The sequence below is a fragment of the Chiloscyllium plagiosum genome, chromosome 1 (genome assembly GCF_004010195.1).
Source record: "Chiloscyllium plagiosum isolate BGI_BamShark_2017 chromosome 1, ASM401019v2, whole genome shotgun sequence".
Classification (NCBI taxonomy): domain Eukaryota; kingdom Metazoa; phylum Chordata; class Chondrichthyes; order Orectolobiformes; family Hemiscylliidae; genus Chiloscyllium; species Chiloscyllium plagiosum.
Genome location: NC_057710.1, coordinates 518,578 through 536,073, shown reverse-complemented (window position 1 = coordinate 536,073; position 17,496 = coordinate 518,578). Strand labels below are relative to the sequence as shown.

The following is a 17,496-nucleotide window of genomic DNA, read 5'->3' as shown; positions in this document are numbered from 1 at the left end:
CTCTGCAGTATTTCTAATACCTCTTCCTTGTGAACCTCAATCTCTTCTAGTCTAGATGCAAGTATCTCTGTATCTTCCTCGCCAACATTTTCATTTTCTATAGTGAACACTGTCGAAAAATATTTATTTAGTGCTTCCCCTATCTCCTCTGACTCCACACATAACTTCCCTTGATTGGCCCTAATTTAACACTCGTCATTCTTTTATTCCTGACATACCTACAGAAAGCCTTAGGGTTAACCCTGATCCTATCCGCCAACAACCTCCCATGTCTCCTCCTGGCTCTTCTGAGCTCTCTTTTTTGGTCTTTCCTGACTTCCTTGTAACCCTCAAGCACCCTAACTGAGGTTTCACATTTTGTCCTAACATAAGCCTTCTGCTTCTTCTTGACCAGGGATTCCACTTCCTTTGTAAACCACAGCTCACACGTTCTATATCTTCCTCCCTGCCTGACAGTGATGCAGTTCTTGGGGAGTTTGCTTTGAGTGAAGTGAAAGGAGTACCATTCCAGATGTAGAGCCTGGGTCCAATGGGAATGCATTGCAGGAGAGTGCAGTGCATGGATTGACACACTGAGAATTGATCAAGGGGAATCTACTGAAAGCAGAGTGCGCAGGGTCCCATTTGTCTAGTAAGCTTGTGAGCCCAGTGGAATAGTAGTCAGCTGGGAGTCCAGTCAGAGTATGTATGGGGATGTGAGTGCAGAGCTTGGGTCATCCACAGATTGTGTAATATACAGGGAAGGGGGAGTGCCCTTCCCTTGGGAGTTTATAAAAATGCATTCCTGGGACGTGGTCATCATTGAGTGGGCCAGTATTTATTTCTCAACCCTGATTGCCCCAATAACAATGGAGAGTCAGACATATGGCTGTGGGTTTGGAGTTTTGCTGTCCTGACCAGGTAAGGATGGCAGGATTCCTTCCCTAAAGAGATTTAGTAAACCAAATCCAGCAGTGGTTACCTGGCTGCCATTAGGCCATCTTTTTATTCCGGGTTTCTAATATTTAATTGAAATCTGACAGTCTGCCACGGTGGGGGTTCAAACCCATATGACTGAAGCCTGGGGCTCACTATTCCAATGACATTACCACTGTGTGTGTCTACAGGTCCAGGATATAGCACGCTATGAGATTCTTGATTCATTGTCGGGATGTGGGTGTTGCTGGCAGCGCTAACATTATTGTTCATCCTTTTTGGCCAGGGATTGCTGTGGGTCTAGAGTCACTTGTCGGCCAGACCAGGTGACAATGGCAGATTTCCTTCCCTGAAGAACATTAGTGAACCAGATGGGTCTTTCCAGCAGTTGACAGTGGTTTCAAGATCAGCATTAAACTTCTAATTTTAGGAATTTTTAAAATTTAAATTAAATTCCATTATCTGCCATAGTGGGATTTCAACCAAGATAATCAACATGTTCTCCAGGTGTCTGGGTTAATAGAACTGCCTCCCGTTGGAAGTTACTTAGAGGCTGTAATGTACTGGAGGATCCACTAGGGGGGTGTAGAGGTCCTGGGTACTGGGCACAAGATCAGAGGTCAGAGGTCTCCAGGATTGAGCAGACTGATTTGAGGTCAGGACTGAGCATGGGGGAGATCAGGGGAACAGTGAACAGGCTGTCTTCCAGCTCAGCTTGTCCTAACTAGTCTTCTCCAAATGAAACTGTGAAAACAAACGTGACCTCTTCAAGCCAATCACTATTCGGAAAGCCCCAGCGAGGACAACTGGAGAACAAGCTGTTTCCATCTCTTATTTAAAAATAATCTTCAGTGTGTAAAGTGAACTTGCAAAGATCCCATTTAGAATTCCAGGTTTATCTACAAAACTTGAAATAAATTCCTTTTTCTGCATTCCTTCAAAACCCGAGTTCTCTAAGCAGTAATAAATAAATAATCATCTTTATAACAACTGCCCCTGAGCCTTGGCAGGTTAGAGGTCACGGGGTCTGAGCACAGGCTGGTTAGAGGTCACGCAGACCTGAGAGGAGAGAAATTTAAAAAGACATCAAAAGGCAAATTTTGCACAAACATGGTGGTTTGCATTTGAAATGAATTTGCTGAGGAAGTGGTTGGTGTGGGCACAGGTACAATGTTAAAAAGGCACTTAACTAAGTGCATGAATAGGAAGGTTTGGAGGGATATGGGCCAGGAGCAGGCAGGTGGGACTAGATTAGTTTGGGTTATATTTGGATTGGTTGGACTAAAAGGTCTGTCTACATGCTAAACAAGAGGCTGAATAGGCTGGTGCTGTTTTCCCTGGAGTGTCAGAGATTTATAAAATTGTGAGGGGCATGGATAGAGGTGAATAACCAAAATATTTTCCCAAGGGTCGAGGAGTCCAAACTAGAGGGTATAGGTTTAAGGTGAGAAGGGAGAAATTTAAAAGGGACCTAAGGGGTAACTTTTTCACGCAGAGGGTGGTACGTGTATGGAATGAGCTGCCAGAGGATGTGGTAGAGGCTGGTACAATTGCAACATTTAAGAGGCATCTGGATGGGTATATGAAAAGGAAGGGTTTAGAGGGATATGGGCCAAATGGTGTCCAATAGGACTCGGTTAATTTAGAATACCTGGTCAGCATAGACAAATTGGACGGAAGGGTCTGTTTCCGTGCTGCACACTGCTATGACCCTAAGCAACATACTACAGAAGCAGCTCCATTCAAACACAGGCCAAGAAATGTCAGTGACCGAGAATGGTAATATGACAGGACTTCAAGGTTGTCCACGGTAAGGTTTCTTTTTGAAGCTTGCATCAGTGTGTGTTATAATTGGCTGCTTGCATGACCATGCCATCACGCTTCTGTCATACTTGCCATCCAGTCGGAAGCTTGTGTGCCTGACTGGCTATGCATGAAATCTCAACAGTCTGTGACAGGCATTGTGTAAATGGGGCAATGTTGAACTTTTGCAAATAGCTGGAGTGACAACATCTGTGTTCACTGCAGCCGACTGTCCCTGTGTTTCAGGGCCAATATATGGGGAGGGAAAAGTCTTCCTTTAGCTGAACTCCTAGCATCCCTGTGATTTAGGGATAGTCTGGAGAGAGAGAAAGATCTATGTTCATGGCAGCCCACAGTAACCCTGTAATCTGAAGACAATGCAGAAAGAGTGAGAGATGCATTTGTTCACGACAGAGTGCAATATCCCTGTGATTGAAGAACAGTGTAGATGGAGGGAGTCACCTGTAGAATGGCAGTAGAATAGGGGGTGATGCACAGACAAGTACTGAAGAAGACCCAAACCAGTCCAGAAGGCAGTGCAAATATTGTCACGTTAAGGCACAATGGAGCATGGCCATGCTGAATGGCCTTTAATTAAATGTAAGGAGTCTTACAAGTAAGGTCGAGGCATTGAGAGTGCTGAATAATTTATAGGTATGTGATATCATTGCTGTCACAGAGACATAGTTAAAGGATGGATGGGACTGGCAGCTCACCATTCTTGGTTATACAATGTTTAGGTGAGATGGGGGCGATGGTGACACCTTATTGGCCAAAGGTATCAATTCCTGCAGCAAGGAGGGTTGATAACTTCCTCAAACGGGACCATGTGGGTAGAAATTAGAAACAACAAGGGTGGGGCGGGGAGCGAATCAGTTTGCTGATGTGTATGAGAGATTGCCAAGCAGTTGGAGAAATAAAAGGTCATGTGTAGAGGAGAATCACAGAATCTCCACAGTGCAGAAAGAAGCCAATCTACCCATCAGGCTGTACTGACCCTGCGAAGGACGTCCACCCAAACCCCCACCCTGTCCCCGGAACCCTGAATTTCCCATAGCTGACTTAAACATCTCTGAGTAAGACAGACAGTTTAGTATGGCCAATCCACCTAACCTGCACAGCTTTAGACTGAATGTATGCAGGCAAATCTTAACAGTGTAACAATAGTAGTGGGGGATTTAACTTCCCCAAATATTAACTCGGGCAGATAAAGTATGAAAGGCTTAGAGGGATAGAGTTCTTGAAATTGTCCTGGAGAGGTGGTTATGCCAATGCATAACAAAGGAGGAAGCAGTGCTGGATCTAATCTCAGGGAACAAAGTCAGGATAGTGGGTGTGGCAGTGGGGGGAGTGTTTTGGTGATAATAACCGTAATTCAGTAAGAGGTAAGGTCCTTAAGGATAAGGACAACTTCAACATGACATCCCAGCTCCTATACTCAATACTACAACACCACCTTAATCAACCTGTTCTACCTGGGATACAAATTTTAAAGAATTATGTTTTAGTGTGTTGGTGAGTTTGTGGTCTGCCATGATGCCACAAACCATAGCCCACAAACCCACCACACACTAAAACAGCAGCTAATGAACTTGAAAGACCCCATACAGACAACAAACAAAACTTCTATCAACAAACACATCGAGTTAGACCCCATCTACCACCCCCTGAGAAAAGGAACAGGAAGTGACTTTACAGGAAATGACATCACCAACCCAAAGAAACCCAAACATGTAAATAGAAAGCAGGAATTGTCAGCATTACTTCACCTGAGGCCCACTGAAGATGTTACCTAGTAGGGTGACGAAACGTCTAGAAATGATCCTTCCAGCTCAGCGAGCAAACCTACATCCAAAAGAATTATGTTCTTGAATCTCTGTCTGTCTGTTCTGCAACACTACCTTCGAACCTATTATTAATTTGCATTTATTCAAATTAAACTGTATCAGCCACTCCTCAGTACATTGGCCCAGTTGATGAAGATCTCTTTGTACTCTGAGATAACCATCTTCACTGTCCAATTCTGGTGTCATCTGCAAATATACGAATCGGGCCTCCCAAATTCTCATTCAAATTATATATAAATGACGAACAAAACTGAACCCAGTACTGATCCTGGTTCACAGGCCTCCAGTCTGAAAAACAATCCTCCACCATCACCCTCTGTCTCCTAACGTTAAGCCAATTTTGTATCCAGTTAGCTATCCCTCCCTGAATTCTATGTGATCTAACTTTACTAATTAGTGTAGTTCAAAACTAGGGAGCATATTTTGAAGGTGGGAGGAGAAAGATTTAAAAAGGACATGGCAATGTTTTTTATTAAAAGTGGTTGGCATGTGGGATGACCTTCCAGAGGAAGTGGTGGATGCGGGTCCAGTTACGACATTTAAGTACGTGAATAGGAAGGATATGGGCCAAACATAGGCAGGTGGGGAGAGTTAAGTGTGGGAAGAGTTTAGTATGGGAACATGGTTGTGTGGACCGAAGGTCTGTTTCCATACTGTATGATTCTATGACAAAGATGGACCAGAAATAAAGGTATTAATCTCCAGTTGAAGAGACATGGGTAGTCAGCATAGGCTTTAGCAGGAGAAATCATTTCAAACATATATGATTGAATTATTCCAGGAGGTGAATAGATGTGGCAGTCAGAGAGTTGATGTAGTTAACATGGACTTTAGCAAAGTTTTGGCCGATTCATTAAGAAGCTACAAGCCCATGGGATCTGGACAGTGAGGCAATTTGGATTAAAAATGGGCTTAATGGCAGCAAACAGAAGGGGAACAGTGACTAAAAGCCCTGAGTCCAGTGGTGTACCACAGCTCTGTCCCTTGCTGTTTGTGTACATTGATGGTGTAGACATGAATGGAGGAGGTATGGCTAGTAAGGTCACACATGATACAAAGATTGATGGTATGGTCAGTAGTGAGGAAGGAAGCCTGAAACAGCACGCTGCTCAGATGGTGAATGGAATGCAATCTGAAAAGATGCATCTTGGATGGACGAACAAGGCAAGAGGATCAGAGGGGCCTTGGTGAGCGTGCCCATAGATCCGAGAAGGCAGCAGGACAAGTAGATAAGAAACCATAGGGGATTGTTGCCTTTCTCAGTCAAGGCATTGAATGCAAGAGCAAGGAAATTATGATGGAGATGTATCTGATGTTAGTTAGGCCAGAGCTGGACTTGAGTGCAATTCTAGTTGCTGGACTGTTAGGTCTGATAGCACTGGGAGGGATGCAGAGGAGATTCTTTCAATTTATTGGATGGCTCGGCAGCATTTATTGCCCACCCCTAATTGCCCAGATACAGAAAAGCAAGTCAGTCTCACCGCTGTAGGTCTGGAGTCAGGTGTAGGCCAGACTAGGTAAGGATGGCTGCTTCCTTCCCTAAAGGACGTTAGTGAACCAGATTGGTTTTCAACAATGGATTCATGGTCATTGTTAATCTCTTGATTCCGGATTTATATTGAACTTAAATTCCACAATTACCGTGACAGGATTTGAACCCAGGTCTCTAGAACATTAACAGCAATAATACCACTGGGCTGGGCCATCCCCTCCCCTATTCAACAGGATTTGCCTGGAATGGAGCGATTTAGCTCTGAAGGGTGACCAGATTGGCTGGGCTGGTTTCCCAGGGGCAGGATTGGCAGCTCAAATTCCCAAATGTCGGGTTTTCAGGAGAGACAGAGGAGGAAGTAAAGGAGGAGGAGGTGTCACTGTATTGATCAGGGAATCGACTGCAGCTGGAAGGGGAATGACATCGTTCAGTGCTGCTCAAATAAAGTCACATTGGCTTCATACAGGAGGCAGAGAGAGAATGTCAGAGGGGGTGGAGTAGCAACACTGAATAGAAACCAAATCACTTCCACAGTGAGGGAGGGTGCAATTAGGGGAAAGCACCCAGTGGAAACCTGATGGATGGAACTAAAACCACAAAAGGTGTCACATATCGACCATGTTGGAGCAGCTCTCAAGTGCTCAATTGTATAAATGCTGAAATTAGGCAATTAATTAGCAAAAGTAAGGTAGTATTAATGGGGGATATTAATCTTAACGTAGACTGGGAAAGACAAATAAACACCTGTCAGAAAAGTTGTGAATTTCTAGAATACATCCAAGATAGTTTCCTTGGCATGTGACAAGGGGGCAAGCAATGTTCAATCGAGTAATGACTAGTGAGCCTGCTTTAATTAGTGACTGAGAAATAGTGATCATATCATGATCGAGTTTCACATAGTGTTTTTTAAAGCTAAGCAAAGATCGGACGCTAGAATTTTGGATTGAAGTAAGACAGACTTGAACGGGGTGAACCGGAGATTGTCCGCAGTAAACTGGGAAGCTCTGTTAATCGGTAGGAAAACTGAGGAACGTGGAGAGTTTCAAAGAAACACCTATTGCCACTCAGAAGCAGTTTGTCCCCATGAGAATGAAAAGCTCCACCTGTCGATAGAAAACATACAAGGAGGTAAGCGACAGCATCAAATTAAAAGGAAGGGCATATAAAACCAGAAATAACATAACAGGTTCCACAGAATGGGACAAATACATAGGAGAATTGATCACATGATGAAAATTCAATTAAGCAGGGAAAATCAGCACACCTTCATGAAGGGTCGGTCACGCCTGACAAAATTCAAGTTTTTAAAAGAGGTGACAAAGGTGATGGACAGAGCTAAGTTGATGAATGTGGTTCATATGGACTTCCAGGAGGATTTTGATAAAGTCTGACACAAGAGACTGTGAGCTAAGGTGGAAGCTGACAGAATTGAGGGCAAATTACTGACATAGATAAGAAATTGGTTGAGTGGCAAGAAACAGAGATTTGGAGTAATGGGTAAGTACTCTAATTGATAGGGTGTGACTAATGGTGTCATAAAGTCACAGAGATGTACAGCACAGAAGCAGACCCTACAGTCCAACCCATCCATGCCAATCCGATATCCCAACCCAATCTAGTCCCACCTGCCAGCACCAGGCCCATATCCCTCCAAACACTTCCTATTCATATACCCATCCAAATGCCTCTTAAATGTTGGGATAGTACCAGCCTCCACCACTTCCTGTGACAGCTCGTTCCATACACGTACCACCCTCTGCATGAAATAAGTTGCCCCTTAGGACTCTATATCTTTCCCCTCTCACCCTAAACCTATGCCCTCTAATTCTGGACTCCCCGACCCCAGGGAAAAGACCTTGTCTGTTTATTCTCGTGATTTTATAAACCTCTATAAAGTCACCCCTCAGCTTCCGATGCTCCAGAGAAAGCCATCCCAGCCTGTTCAGCCTCTCCCTGTAACTCAAATCCTCCAACCCTGGCAACATCCTTGTAAATCTTTTCTGAACCCTTTCAAGTTTCACAATATCCTTCCTTCTGATGCCCATCTAACCTACTCTATTCCATTCTCGTCCATACGCCTATCCAATAACCATTTAAATTTAAGTCAAACTTGGTGAGTCTACGACTGTGTTTCAGTAGGAAGGAGACCAGGATTGCACACACTATTCCAAAGTGTCCCGTAGGGATCTATGTTGGTGCCTCAATTATTCACAATACTCATTAATTATTTAAATAATGGCATAAAAAGTCAATATCACTCTGGGCGGCACGGTGGCTCAGTGGTTAACACTGGACATAGAACATAACAGCACAGTACCGGCCCTTCGGCCCTCGATGGCTAATGCCCTTCCTGAAGAAGGGCTAATGCCCGAAACGTCGATTCTCCTGTTCCCTAGATGCTGCCTGACCTGCTGCGCTTTTCCAGCAACACATTTCCATCTCTACTACTGTTTCAGGCAGTGTATTCCACGTCCTACTATTCTGAGTAAAGAACGTACCTCTGGTATCTGTCCTATATCTATCACCCCTCAATTTAAAGCTATGTCCCCTTGTGCTCGCCATCGCCATCTGAGGAAAAAGGCTCTCACTGTCCACCCTCTAACCCTCTGATTATCTTTTATGTCTCTATTAAGTCACCTCTCAACCTTCTTCTCTCGCACGAAAACAGCCTTAAGACCCTTCAGCTTTTCCTCATGAGACCTATTCTCCATACCAGGCAACATCCTGGTAAATCTCCTCTGAACCCTTTCCAGAGCTTCCACACCTTTCCTATAATGGGGTGACCAGAACTGTACAAAGAGTTAGGGCCAGATCATTGAGGAGAGTAGTGGAAATACAGACCTCTCTTCATCAAATGATAGTTTAAACTAATTCAACAGGGAGATTGGAGCTGAAATTGTAGTTCCATTATACAGGAGGTTGAGAGTAGTAAGGTCAGAAATATGGCTTCAAGGTCACAAAAGGGCACCGGCAAGGAAGAAGTTGGTTTGAAGAGTGTGTACTTCAACGCCAGGAGCGTCCGGAATAAGGTGGGTGACCTTCAGCATGGGTTGGTACCTGGGACTTCGATGTTGTGGCCATTTCAGAGACATGGTTCGAGCATGAACAGGAATGGTTGTTGCAGGGTCCAGGATTTAGATGTTTCAGTAAGAACAGAGAAGATGGTAAAAGAGGGGGAGGTGTAGCATTGTTAGTCAAGGACAGTATTACGGTGGCAGATAGGACATTTGAGGACTTGTCGACCGAGGTAGTATGGGCTGGGGTTAGAAATAGGAAAGAACAGGTCACCCTGTTGGGAGTTTTCTATAGGCCTCCGAACAGTTCCAGAGGTGTAGAGGAAAGGATAGCAAAGATGATTCTGGATAGGAGTGAGAGAGGCAGGGTAGTTGTTACGGGGGGCTTTAACTTTCCAAATATTGACTGGGAACACTATAGTATGAGTACTAGAGATAGGTCAGGTTTTGTCCAGTGTGTGCAGGAGGGTTTCCTGACCCAGTATGTAGACAGGCCAACAAGGGGCGAGGCCACATTGGATTTGGTACTGGGTAACAAACCTGGTCAGGTGTTAGATTTGGAGGTAGGTGAGCATTTTGGTGATAGTGACCACAATTCGGTTATAAAGTTAAAAATCACACAACACCAGTTATAGTCCAACAGGTTTAATTGGAAGCACTAGCTTTCAGAGCGACACTCCTTCCTCAGGTATCACCTGATGGAGTGTCGCTCCGAAAGCTAGCGCTTCCAAATAAACCTGTTGGACTATAACTGGTGTTGTGTGATTTTTAACTTTGTCCACCCCAGTCCAACATCGGCATCTCCCAATCACAATTCGGTTATGTTTAGTGATAGAAAGAGAGGCATATACCGCATATAAAGAGTTACAGCTGGGGGAAAGGCAATTATGATGTGATTGGGCAAGATTTATAATGCATAGGATGGGCGCAATTGAAATGTGGAGCTTATTCAAGGAACAGCTACTGCATGCCCTTGATAAGTATGTACCTGTCAGGCAGGGAGGGAGTGGTCGAGCGAGGGACCTGTGGTTAACTAAAGAAGTTGAATCTCTTGTCAAGAGGAAGAAGGTGGCTTATGTAAGGATGAGACATGAAGGCTCAGTTAGGGCACTGGAGAGTTGCAAGTTAGTCAGGAAAGACCTAAAGAGAGAGAGTAAAGAGAGGAGGGGATGTGAAAAGTCATTGGCAGGTAGGATCAAGGAAAACCTGAAGGAATAAAAGAATGACTAGAGTAAGATGAGGGCCAATTAAGGACAGTAGTGAGAAACTGTGTGTGGAGTTAGAGGAGATGGGGAAGTGCTAAATGAATATTTTTCATCAGTATTCACACTAGTAAAAGACAATGTTGTCGAGGAGAATACTGAGATACAGGCCACTAGACTACACGGTATTGAGTAGATTAGATTACTTACAGCGTGGAAACAGGCCTTTCGGCCCAACAAGTCTACACCGACCCGTCAAAGCGCAACCCACCCAGACCCACTCCCCTACATTTACCCTTTCACCTAACACTACGGGAAATTTAGCATGGCCAAAGGCTGGAGGATAGCAAATGTGGTTCCCCTGTTCAAGAAGGGGAGTAGAGACAACCCTGGTAATTAAAGACCAGTGAGCCTTCCTTCAGTTGTTGGTAAAGTGTTGGAAAAGGTTATAAGAGATAGGGTTTGTAATCATCTAGAAAAGAATAATCTGATTAGGGATAGTCAACATGAGTAGGTCGTGCCTTACAAACTTTGAGTTCCTTGAGAAGGTGACCAAACAGGTGGATGAGGGTAATGCGGGTGACGTGGTGTATATGGATTTCAGCAAGGCAATTGGTAAGGTTCCCCACGGTAGGCTATTGCAGAAAACACAGGCATGGGATTGAGGGTGATTTAGTGGTTTGGATCGGAAGTTGGCTAGCTGAAAGAAGATAGAGGGTGGTGGTTGATGGGAAATGTTCATCCTGGAGTTCAGTTACTGGTGGTGTACCGCAAGGATCTGTTCTGGGACTACTGCTGTTTATCATTTTTATAAATGACCTGAATGAGGACATAGAAGGATGGGTTAGTAAACTTGCAGATTTCGCTAAGGTCAGTACAGTTGTGGATAGTACCGAAGGATGTTGTAGGTTACAGAGGGACATAGTTAAGCTGCAGAGCTGGGCTGAGAGGTGGCAAATGGAGTTTAATGGAGAAATGTGTGAGGTGATTCACTTTGGAAGGAGCAACAGGAATACAGAGTACTGGGCTTGGTAATGTAGATGAGCAGAGAGATCTCAGTGTCAATGTACATAGATCTCTGAAAGTTGTCACCCAGGTTGATAGTGTTGTGAAGAAGACATACAGTGTATTTGCTTTTATTGGTAGAGGGATTGAGTTTTGGAGCCATGAGGTCATGTTGCAGCTGTACAAAACTCTGGTACGGCCACACTTGGAGTATTGTGTACAGTTCTGGTCACTGCATTATAAGAAGGATGTGGAAGCTTTGGAAAGAGTTCAGAGGAGATTTACTCGGATGTTGCCTGGTCTGGAGGGAAGGTCTTACGAGGAAAGGCTGAGGGACCTGGGGCTGTTCTTGTGAGAATTGGGGACCATGATTTGGAGACGCCAGTGCTCCTTCACCAAGTGGTTGTGAAGGAGCAGCGCTCTGAAAGCTAGTGCTTCCTGTTGGACTATAACCTGGTGTTGCATGGTGTTTAACTTAAATTGAAGGGTGATAAATATAGGACAGATGTCAGAGGTAGTTTCTTTACTCACAGAGTAGTCGGGGCGTGGAATGCACTGCCAGCAACAGTAGGAGACTCCCCAACATTTTAAGGGCATTTAAATGGCCATCGGATAGACATATGGATGAGAATGGGATAGTGTGGGTTCGATGGGCTTCAGACAGTTTCACAGGTTGGTGCAACATAGAGGGCCGAAGGGCCTGTACTGTGCTGGAATGTTCTACGTTTTAATGCAAATTCAGTTAAAAGTTTAAACCCAGTTAAATTTAAATTTGATTTAAAATTTAGGATTTTGTTGAGCAAGGGTGTCGTGTCGTATATGCTCAAGGTGGACATATGGAGTTTGGCTGCAGGTCAGCCATGGTCTTATTGAGCACCAGATGAGGCTCGAGGGACTGAATGGCCTACTGAAAAACCAACGGGTAATAATCACATTTCTGGGAAAGGCTATTTCGGATGTGGTCTCTCCAATGCCTGGGATCTCTTTGAATAATATCCATTTCAGTTGCTCTATCCCGAGGATAGCATCCTATGAACCACGTTGATGATGTACTCTTGCTGCATACTGTCACCTTGTGAGTGGTGTGCTGGAACATTTCAATGCCTCTGCGTGTTTGAAACATGCAGTCATTCTTTGTTTAAGCAATACTCGTCCATGCTTCCTGTTGCTGTGAACTTCACCTTTTCCTATATCATGCTGCAGCTGCCACATTTCTGACCACTCGTTCATCCTATGTTTATCCTAACTTGCTTCCTCCTCTCTCCCCTCACCCAAGTCACTGCCATCACCTGTAACAAGTGGAGTGTGCAGCGTAGAGCCCTGTGGCACTCCAGTCGGCCCAGCCTGCTCATCAAACAAAGACCCATTCATGCACAGCTTGGTTGTGTCAAAGAAAACAATCCTGTGTCCATGCGAATGTGATCCCAGTACAGTCCAAGCTTTAATTTTCCACAATAATTTGTGATGTGGCACCTAATCCAATCCCTTCAGGATCTCCAGGAATAGTAACTCGGCAGGCTCCCCTTTATTCACAGTTACTGCTCCAGAGAACTGCAAGTGAGTTGATTAAACATGATTTCCCTTTGTCGAAACCATGCTCACCTTTCCTGATTACCTTGAGCTTTTCTAAATATGCAGCTAAAATCTCTTTAATGATCAATTCTTTAATGTCATTGCAACAATGGGTAACAAGCTAGCTGGATTGTACTTGTTTCCTGCCTCCTTCCCACCTTGAATGAGGCCAGTTTAGGGAAATGGACACCAATGCAGCAGAAACTTGAAAGGGTTCAGAAAAGATTTATAAGGATGTTGCCAGGGTTGGAGGATTTGAGCTACAGGGAGAGGCTGAACAGGATGGGGCTGTTTTCTCTGGAGCATCGGGGGCTGAGGGGTGACCTTATAGAGGTTTATAAAATTATGAGGGCCATAGATAGGATAAATAGACAAAGTCTCTTCCCTGGGGTCGGGGAGTCCAGAACTCGAGGGCATAGGTTTAGGGTGAGAGGGGAAAAATATAAAAGAGGCCTAAGGGGCAACTTTTTCACACAGAGGGTGGTATGTGTATGGAATGAGCTGCCAGAGGAAGTGGTGGAGGCTGGTACAATTGCAACATTTAAGAGGCATTTGGATGGGTATATGAATAGGAAGGGTTTGGAGGGATATGGGCCGAATGGTGGTAAATGGGGTCGAGATTAATTTAGGATAGCTGGCTGGTATGGACAAGTCGGATCAAAGGGTCTGTTTCCGTATCTCTCTATGACTCTAACAGAGAAGTAAAATATTTACTGAGACTTTAAGAATCCCTGTATCCCAGCCTGAATTGTATCCAAAGTTCTTTCATCAAGTAAAATTGTAATTTTGTGAAAATAAAATGTCCGAAGAGGAATGCAGCAACTGAAGGAGGTTACTTCGGGAACAGCTGATGTCAGCTGGTTTTGAGTACTCACATCTGCTCCATCATTCAACATGATCATCTGTGGTTACGCACCACAGCCATCTCTTTATTTCCTGGGATACAACTGTCAATAAATCAGCGTGCATATAAGTTCTGTAGGCTAGAGAATCCCAGATTCTGGATCAGTGGTGCTGGAAGAACACAGCAGTTCAGGCAGCATCTGAGGAGCTTTGAAATCGACGTTTCAAGCAAAAGCCCTTCATCAGGCCCTTCCAGCACCACTGATCCGGAATCTGGTTTCCAGCATCTGCAGTCATTGTTTTTACCGAGAGAATCCCAGAGCTGTCCCACCCTCTGGATTTCAGAAATTACTTCCAGTTGTTGTTCTAGATCACCCCTTTTTCTGAAATGACCAAGTGACAAGGAAGGAGCGAGCAGTGGGTTATGGTCATAGAGACACACAACACGGAAACAGACCCTTCACTCCAACAAGTCCACGCCAACCCAGTTCCCGAACAAGAACAGTCCCACTTGGCCCACATCCCTCTAAACCTTTCCTATTCATGAACCTATCCAACCAGAGAAAAGGATCAAGGGCCAGTGTTAGGTTTTTCTGATTAATATTCATGTTCAGGTGAACCATGATGTCATTGAATGACAGAGCAGACTCAAAGGGCTGAGTGGTCTCCCTCTGTTGTGGAGTTGTACGGTGGCTTGCCCAGAATGTGTCCATATTATACCACGGAGGATCACATTAACACTCAAAGGAACGTATGTTAGTAGAGTGCACGGAGATACCAGGTGAAGTTCGCGGACGTGTTTAGATCCTGGCATAAAGACAGTAAAGATTCAGCATAAATTAAAGGGCAGTGAACTGGATTGACCCAAGGGCAAATTGGAGAGGGTGGAACTCTCTTTGAGGAAGGTCAAGAGGAAATTTGATAGAATTGTTCAAAATCACTAAGGGCCTGAAAGAGGAAAGCCTCTGTTTTCATTGGTGGAAGGATTGAGAAACTAGAGCACACAGATTTAAGACAATTTAAAAAAAAATGTATGGGACATGGGTCCTGTTGGCTAGGCCAGCAATTAATATGGAGTCTTCTCAACAAAGGGGCCTTGGTTTACTTATCCATAGATCCTCTTGGAGATAACATGACCTATGGTTAAAGGGGTGAAGCAAACCAATGGGCTACTAGCCTTATTCATTGAGGCATGGATGGTAAGCACAAGGAGGTCATGTTGGAGCTCTGTGTGATAGTAGTTAGGCCATGATTGTGTGCAGTTCTGGTCACTGCACTATAGGATGTGGAGGCGAGGGAGATTCACCAGGATGTAATCCTTGGAGCAGAGCTCTGCTTGGGGGAAATGTGATTGAAGTATACAGAATTATGATGAGCACAGTTTGGGTGAATGGGAAGACACGTTTCCCTATGGCAAAGGGGTAGAGGTTTATAGTAAAATGCAGGTGGTTTAGAGGTGCTTTGAAGAAGTATTTAGTCACCCAGTGTGTGGTGCATGTCAGGAAGTTGGTGCCTGAAGGGAGGAGAGCTAGGAACTGCCAACATTTAGGAAGTATCACTTCACACACTAGAGTGTACACATTGACAGGCCATCACTTGAAAAATGAGAGTAGATTGTTCAGTGCTTCTAACTGGCATGGCAAAGATCAGCTGAAACACCTCTCTGTCTGCTGGAAAATAACCCTGAGTTGCCCTTGAGAAGGTAGTCTTGCTGAGCTGGCAAAGGAACCAACAGTCACACAATGAGAAACTTCTTTCTGCAACGAGTGATTAGGATCCACGATGGTGGATTTGATGAAGGCTTTTGAAAGATAATTGGACAGTTGTAAGGAACAAATCTTTGTGAGGTTCTGGGAGAAAGCTCACTGAGTTTCCCCTGCGGAATGGGTCCCCCTGTGCTGTAGTGGAGTTTATTACCTGATATGGTTGTAATGCTGCAGCACAGATGGGATGCCATACTCTGAGGGCATTACAGTGTGACATGGAAATCCCCTCCCCCCAAGTCTTGCCCATTGTATGGGGGGGGGGGGGGGGGAGTGGCAGAGGTGAGCAGACAACCTATCACTCTGTCAAATGTCTAGTGTTGCTAAGTGACAGAGGAGCAGCTCAGGCTGCTACATCTCCCAGGATAAGCATTAGATCAGTGTGGTGAGCTGTGGGATTCTGCTTTTCCCAGCTGTCTCTGCGAGGGAGGAAGACAGCAGCAGCACTGATCTCATCACAGGGTGTTTGCAGAGACTGGGGAGCTCGATGCTGTGAGCAGCCTGCCCTATTATGCAAGTACAAGGCACACTTGGTGCTTGACTAAAGGCTGGGCCCCTGGTTTCTTGGAGTGTGCATCCTCCCTCCCTGGTTTGCGGGCAGGATTTGTGCTCTCTGTTTGTGGAGAGCCTCAGCAGCCATTTGCAGGCAGTCGGCAGCAGCTGAAACAGACTGCGTTCATGTTAATATCTGACGGTGTCTCTCTGTATCCTTTGCATAATGATGCGGCAGACCCCAGCACTGAGAAAGGTACAGTTCAATCTTTACCATTCCCAACCTCTGCATGCTTCAAACAGCATGCTTTCTCCGTCTTAAATATTTTCTGCTTTTAATTTCAGTCAAATGTACCCAATTTTGTTTCTAATGTTTCCTTTCCTAGAATGTTTCTTGTGGATGCTGTCTTTTTAAAATGGATTCTTCCTGAATAATGTTGGGTGATGGATAACCATAAACATTAATCTCAGTGGGGTTGTGTGTGAGTTGCCTAGGGGATTGTTTCATGTGAATCTCTTGACTGAAGCAGTGTTGCCGGAGAGTGGATATGAAATGTGTTTGTGAGCAGTGTGTAGGTCTGATTGCTGTGCCTGTGTGTGAGCTCACGGTGTGAGGGGTGGGATAATGGAGACAGGACGAAATAGGTTATTAGCAGTTTGGCAAGATGTTATGAGTGGTGTGCCAGAGAGACCTGTGCTGGGACTACAATTGTTCACTGTATCAAAGTGACTTGAATGAAGAAAGCAAACGTTTAGTTGATGAGATAAAGGTAGGTAGGAAAGTAAGTTGTGAATAAGTTCTGTACTTTGGCAGGAAGGATAGAGATGAATATTATTTAACTAGGGAAAGTCTGCAGAAAGCCTCAGAACAGAGAATCCTTGTGCATGATACATAACAAGCTAGCATTCAAATCTGGTTCGTCATAGAGAAGATCAATTGAGCCAAGGCCTTTATTTCAAAGGGAATCGAGCAGAGAAATAGGAAGGGCCTGCCAAAACTGGGCAGGCCATGAGTTAGAGTACACCTGGAATCCTGTGACTAGTTCTTATCCTCGTATCAAATGAAATATTTACTTCCACTGGGGGCAGAGCAGAGCACTGATATGTGAGAATGTGTTTGTGTATGAGGAGGAGGATGTGCGCATGTGTGGACGGGGACATACGTGTGGACGGGTGCGTGCGTGTGGACGGGGACGGGGATGTGCGTGCGTGGGGAGGGGGACGTGGGCGTGCGTGTGGACGGGGACGTAGACGGGACATGTGTGTGGACGGGAACGGGGACATGCGTGCATGGGGACGGGGACGTGGACGTGCGTGCGTGGGGACATGGGCGTGCGTGTGGACGTGCGTGAGTGGGGATGTGGACGGGGCCGTGGACGTGCGTGTTTACAAGGACAAAGACATGCGCATGTGTACGGACCCTTAGTGTCATCCTCGTAAAAAGGCAGGCGCACTAATTCCCATGCTCATAGACAAACACACGCAAGTGAAGCGCTGAGCGAGTGTGGGCGGGCCGGGCCCTGTGTGAGCGAGCGGGAGCGGGGTGGG

General features: G+C 45.1%; 1 protein-coding gene across 2 annotated transcripts in view; it reads left to right on the top strand.

Moving 5' to 3' along the window:
* LOC122541044 (dynactin subunit 1-like) overlaps window positions 1-16,285 on the top strand; it is a 40,258-nt gene extending 23,973 nt beyond the window's left edge. For both annotated transcript variants that reach the window (XM_043677899.1, XM_043678648.1), the window contains exon 6: window positions 16,187-16,285. In XM_043677899.1, coding sequence (XP_043533834.1) covers window positions 16,187-16,270 — 84 coding nt within the window. In that variant the 3' untranslated portion in view covers window positions 16,271-16,285. The remainder of the gene's footprint in view (window positions 1-16,186) is intronic.
* Window positions 16,286-17,496: the final 1,211 nt, after the last annotated feature.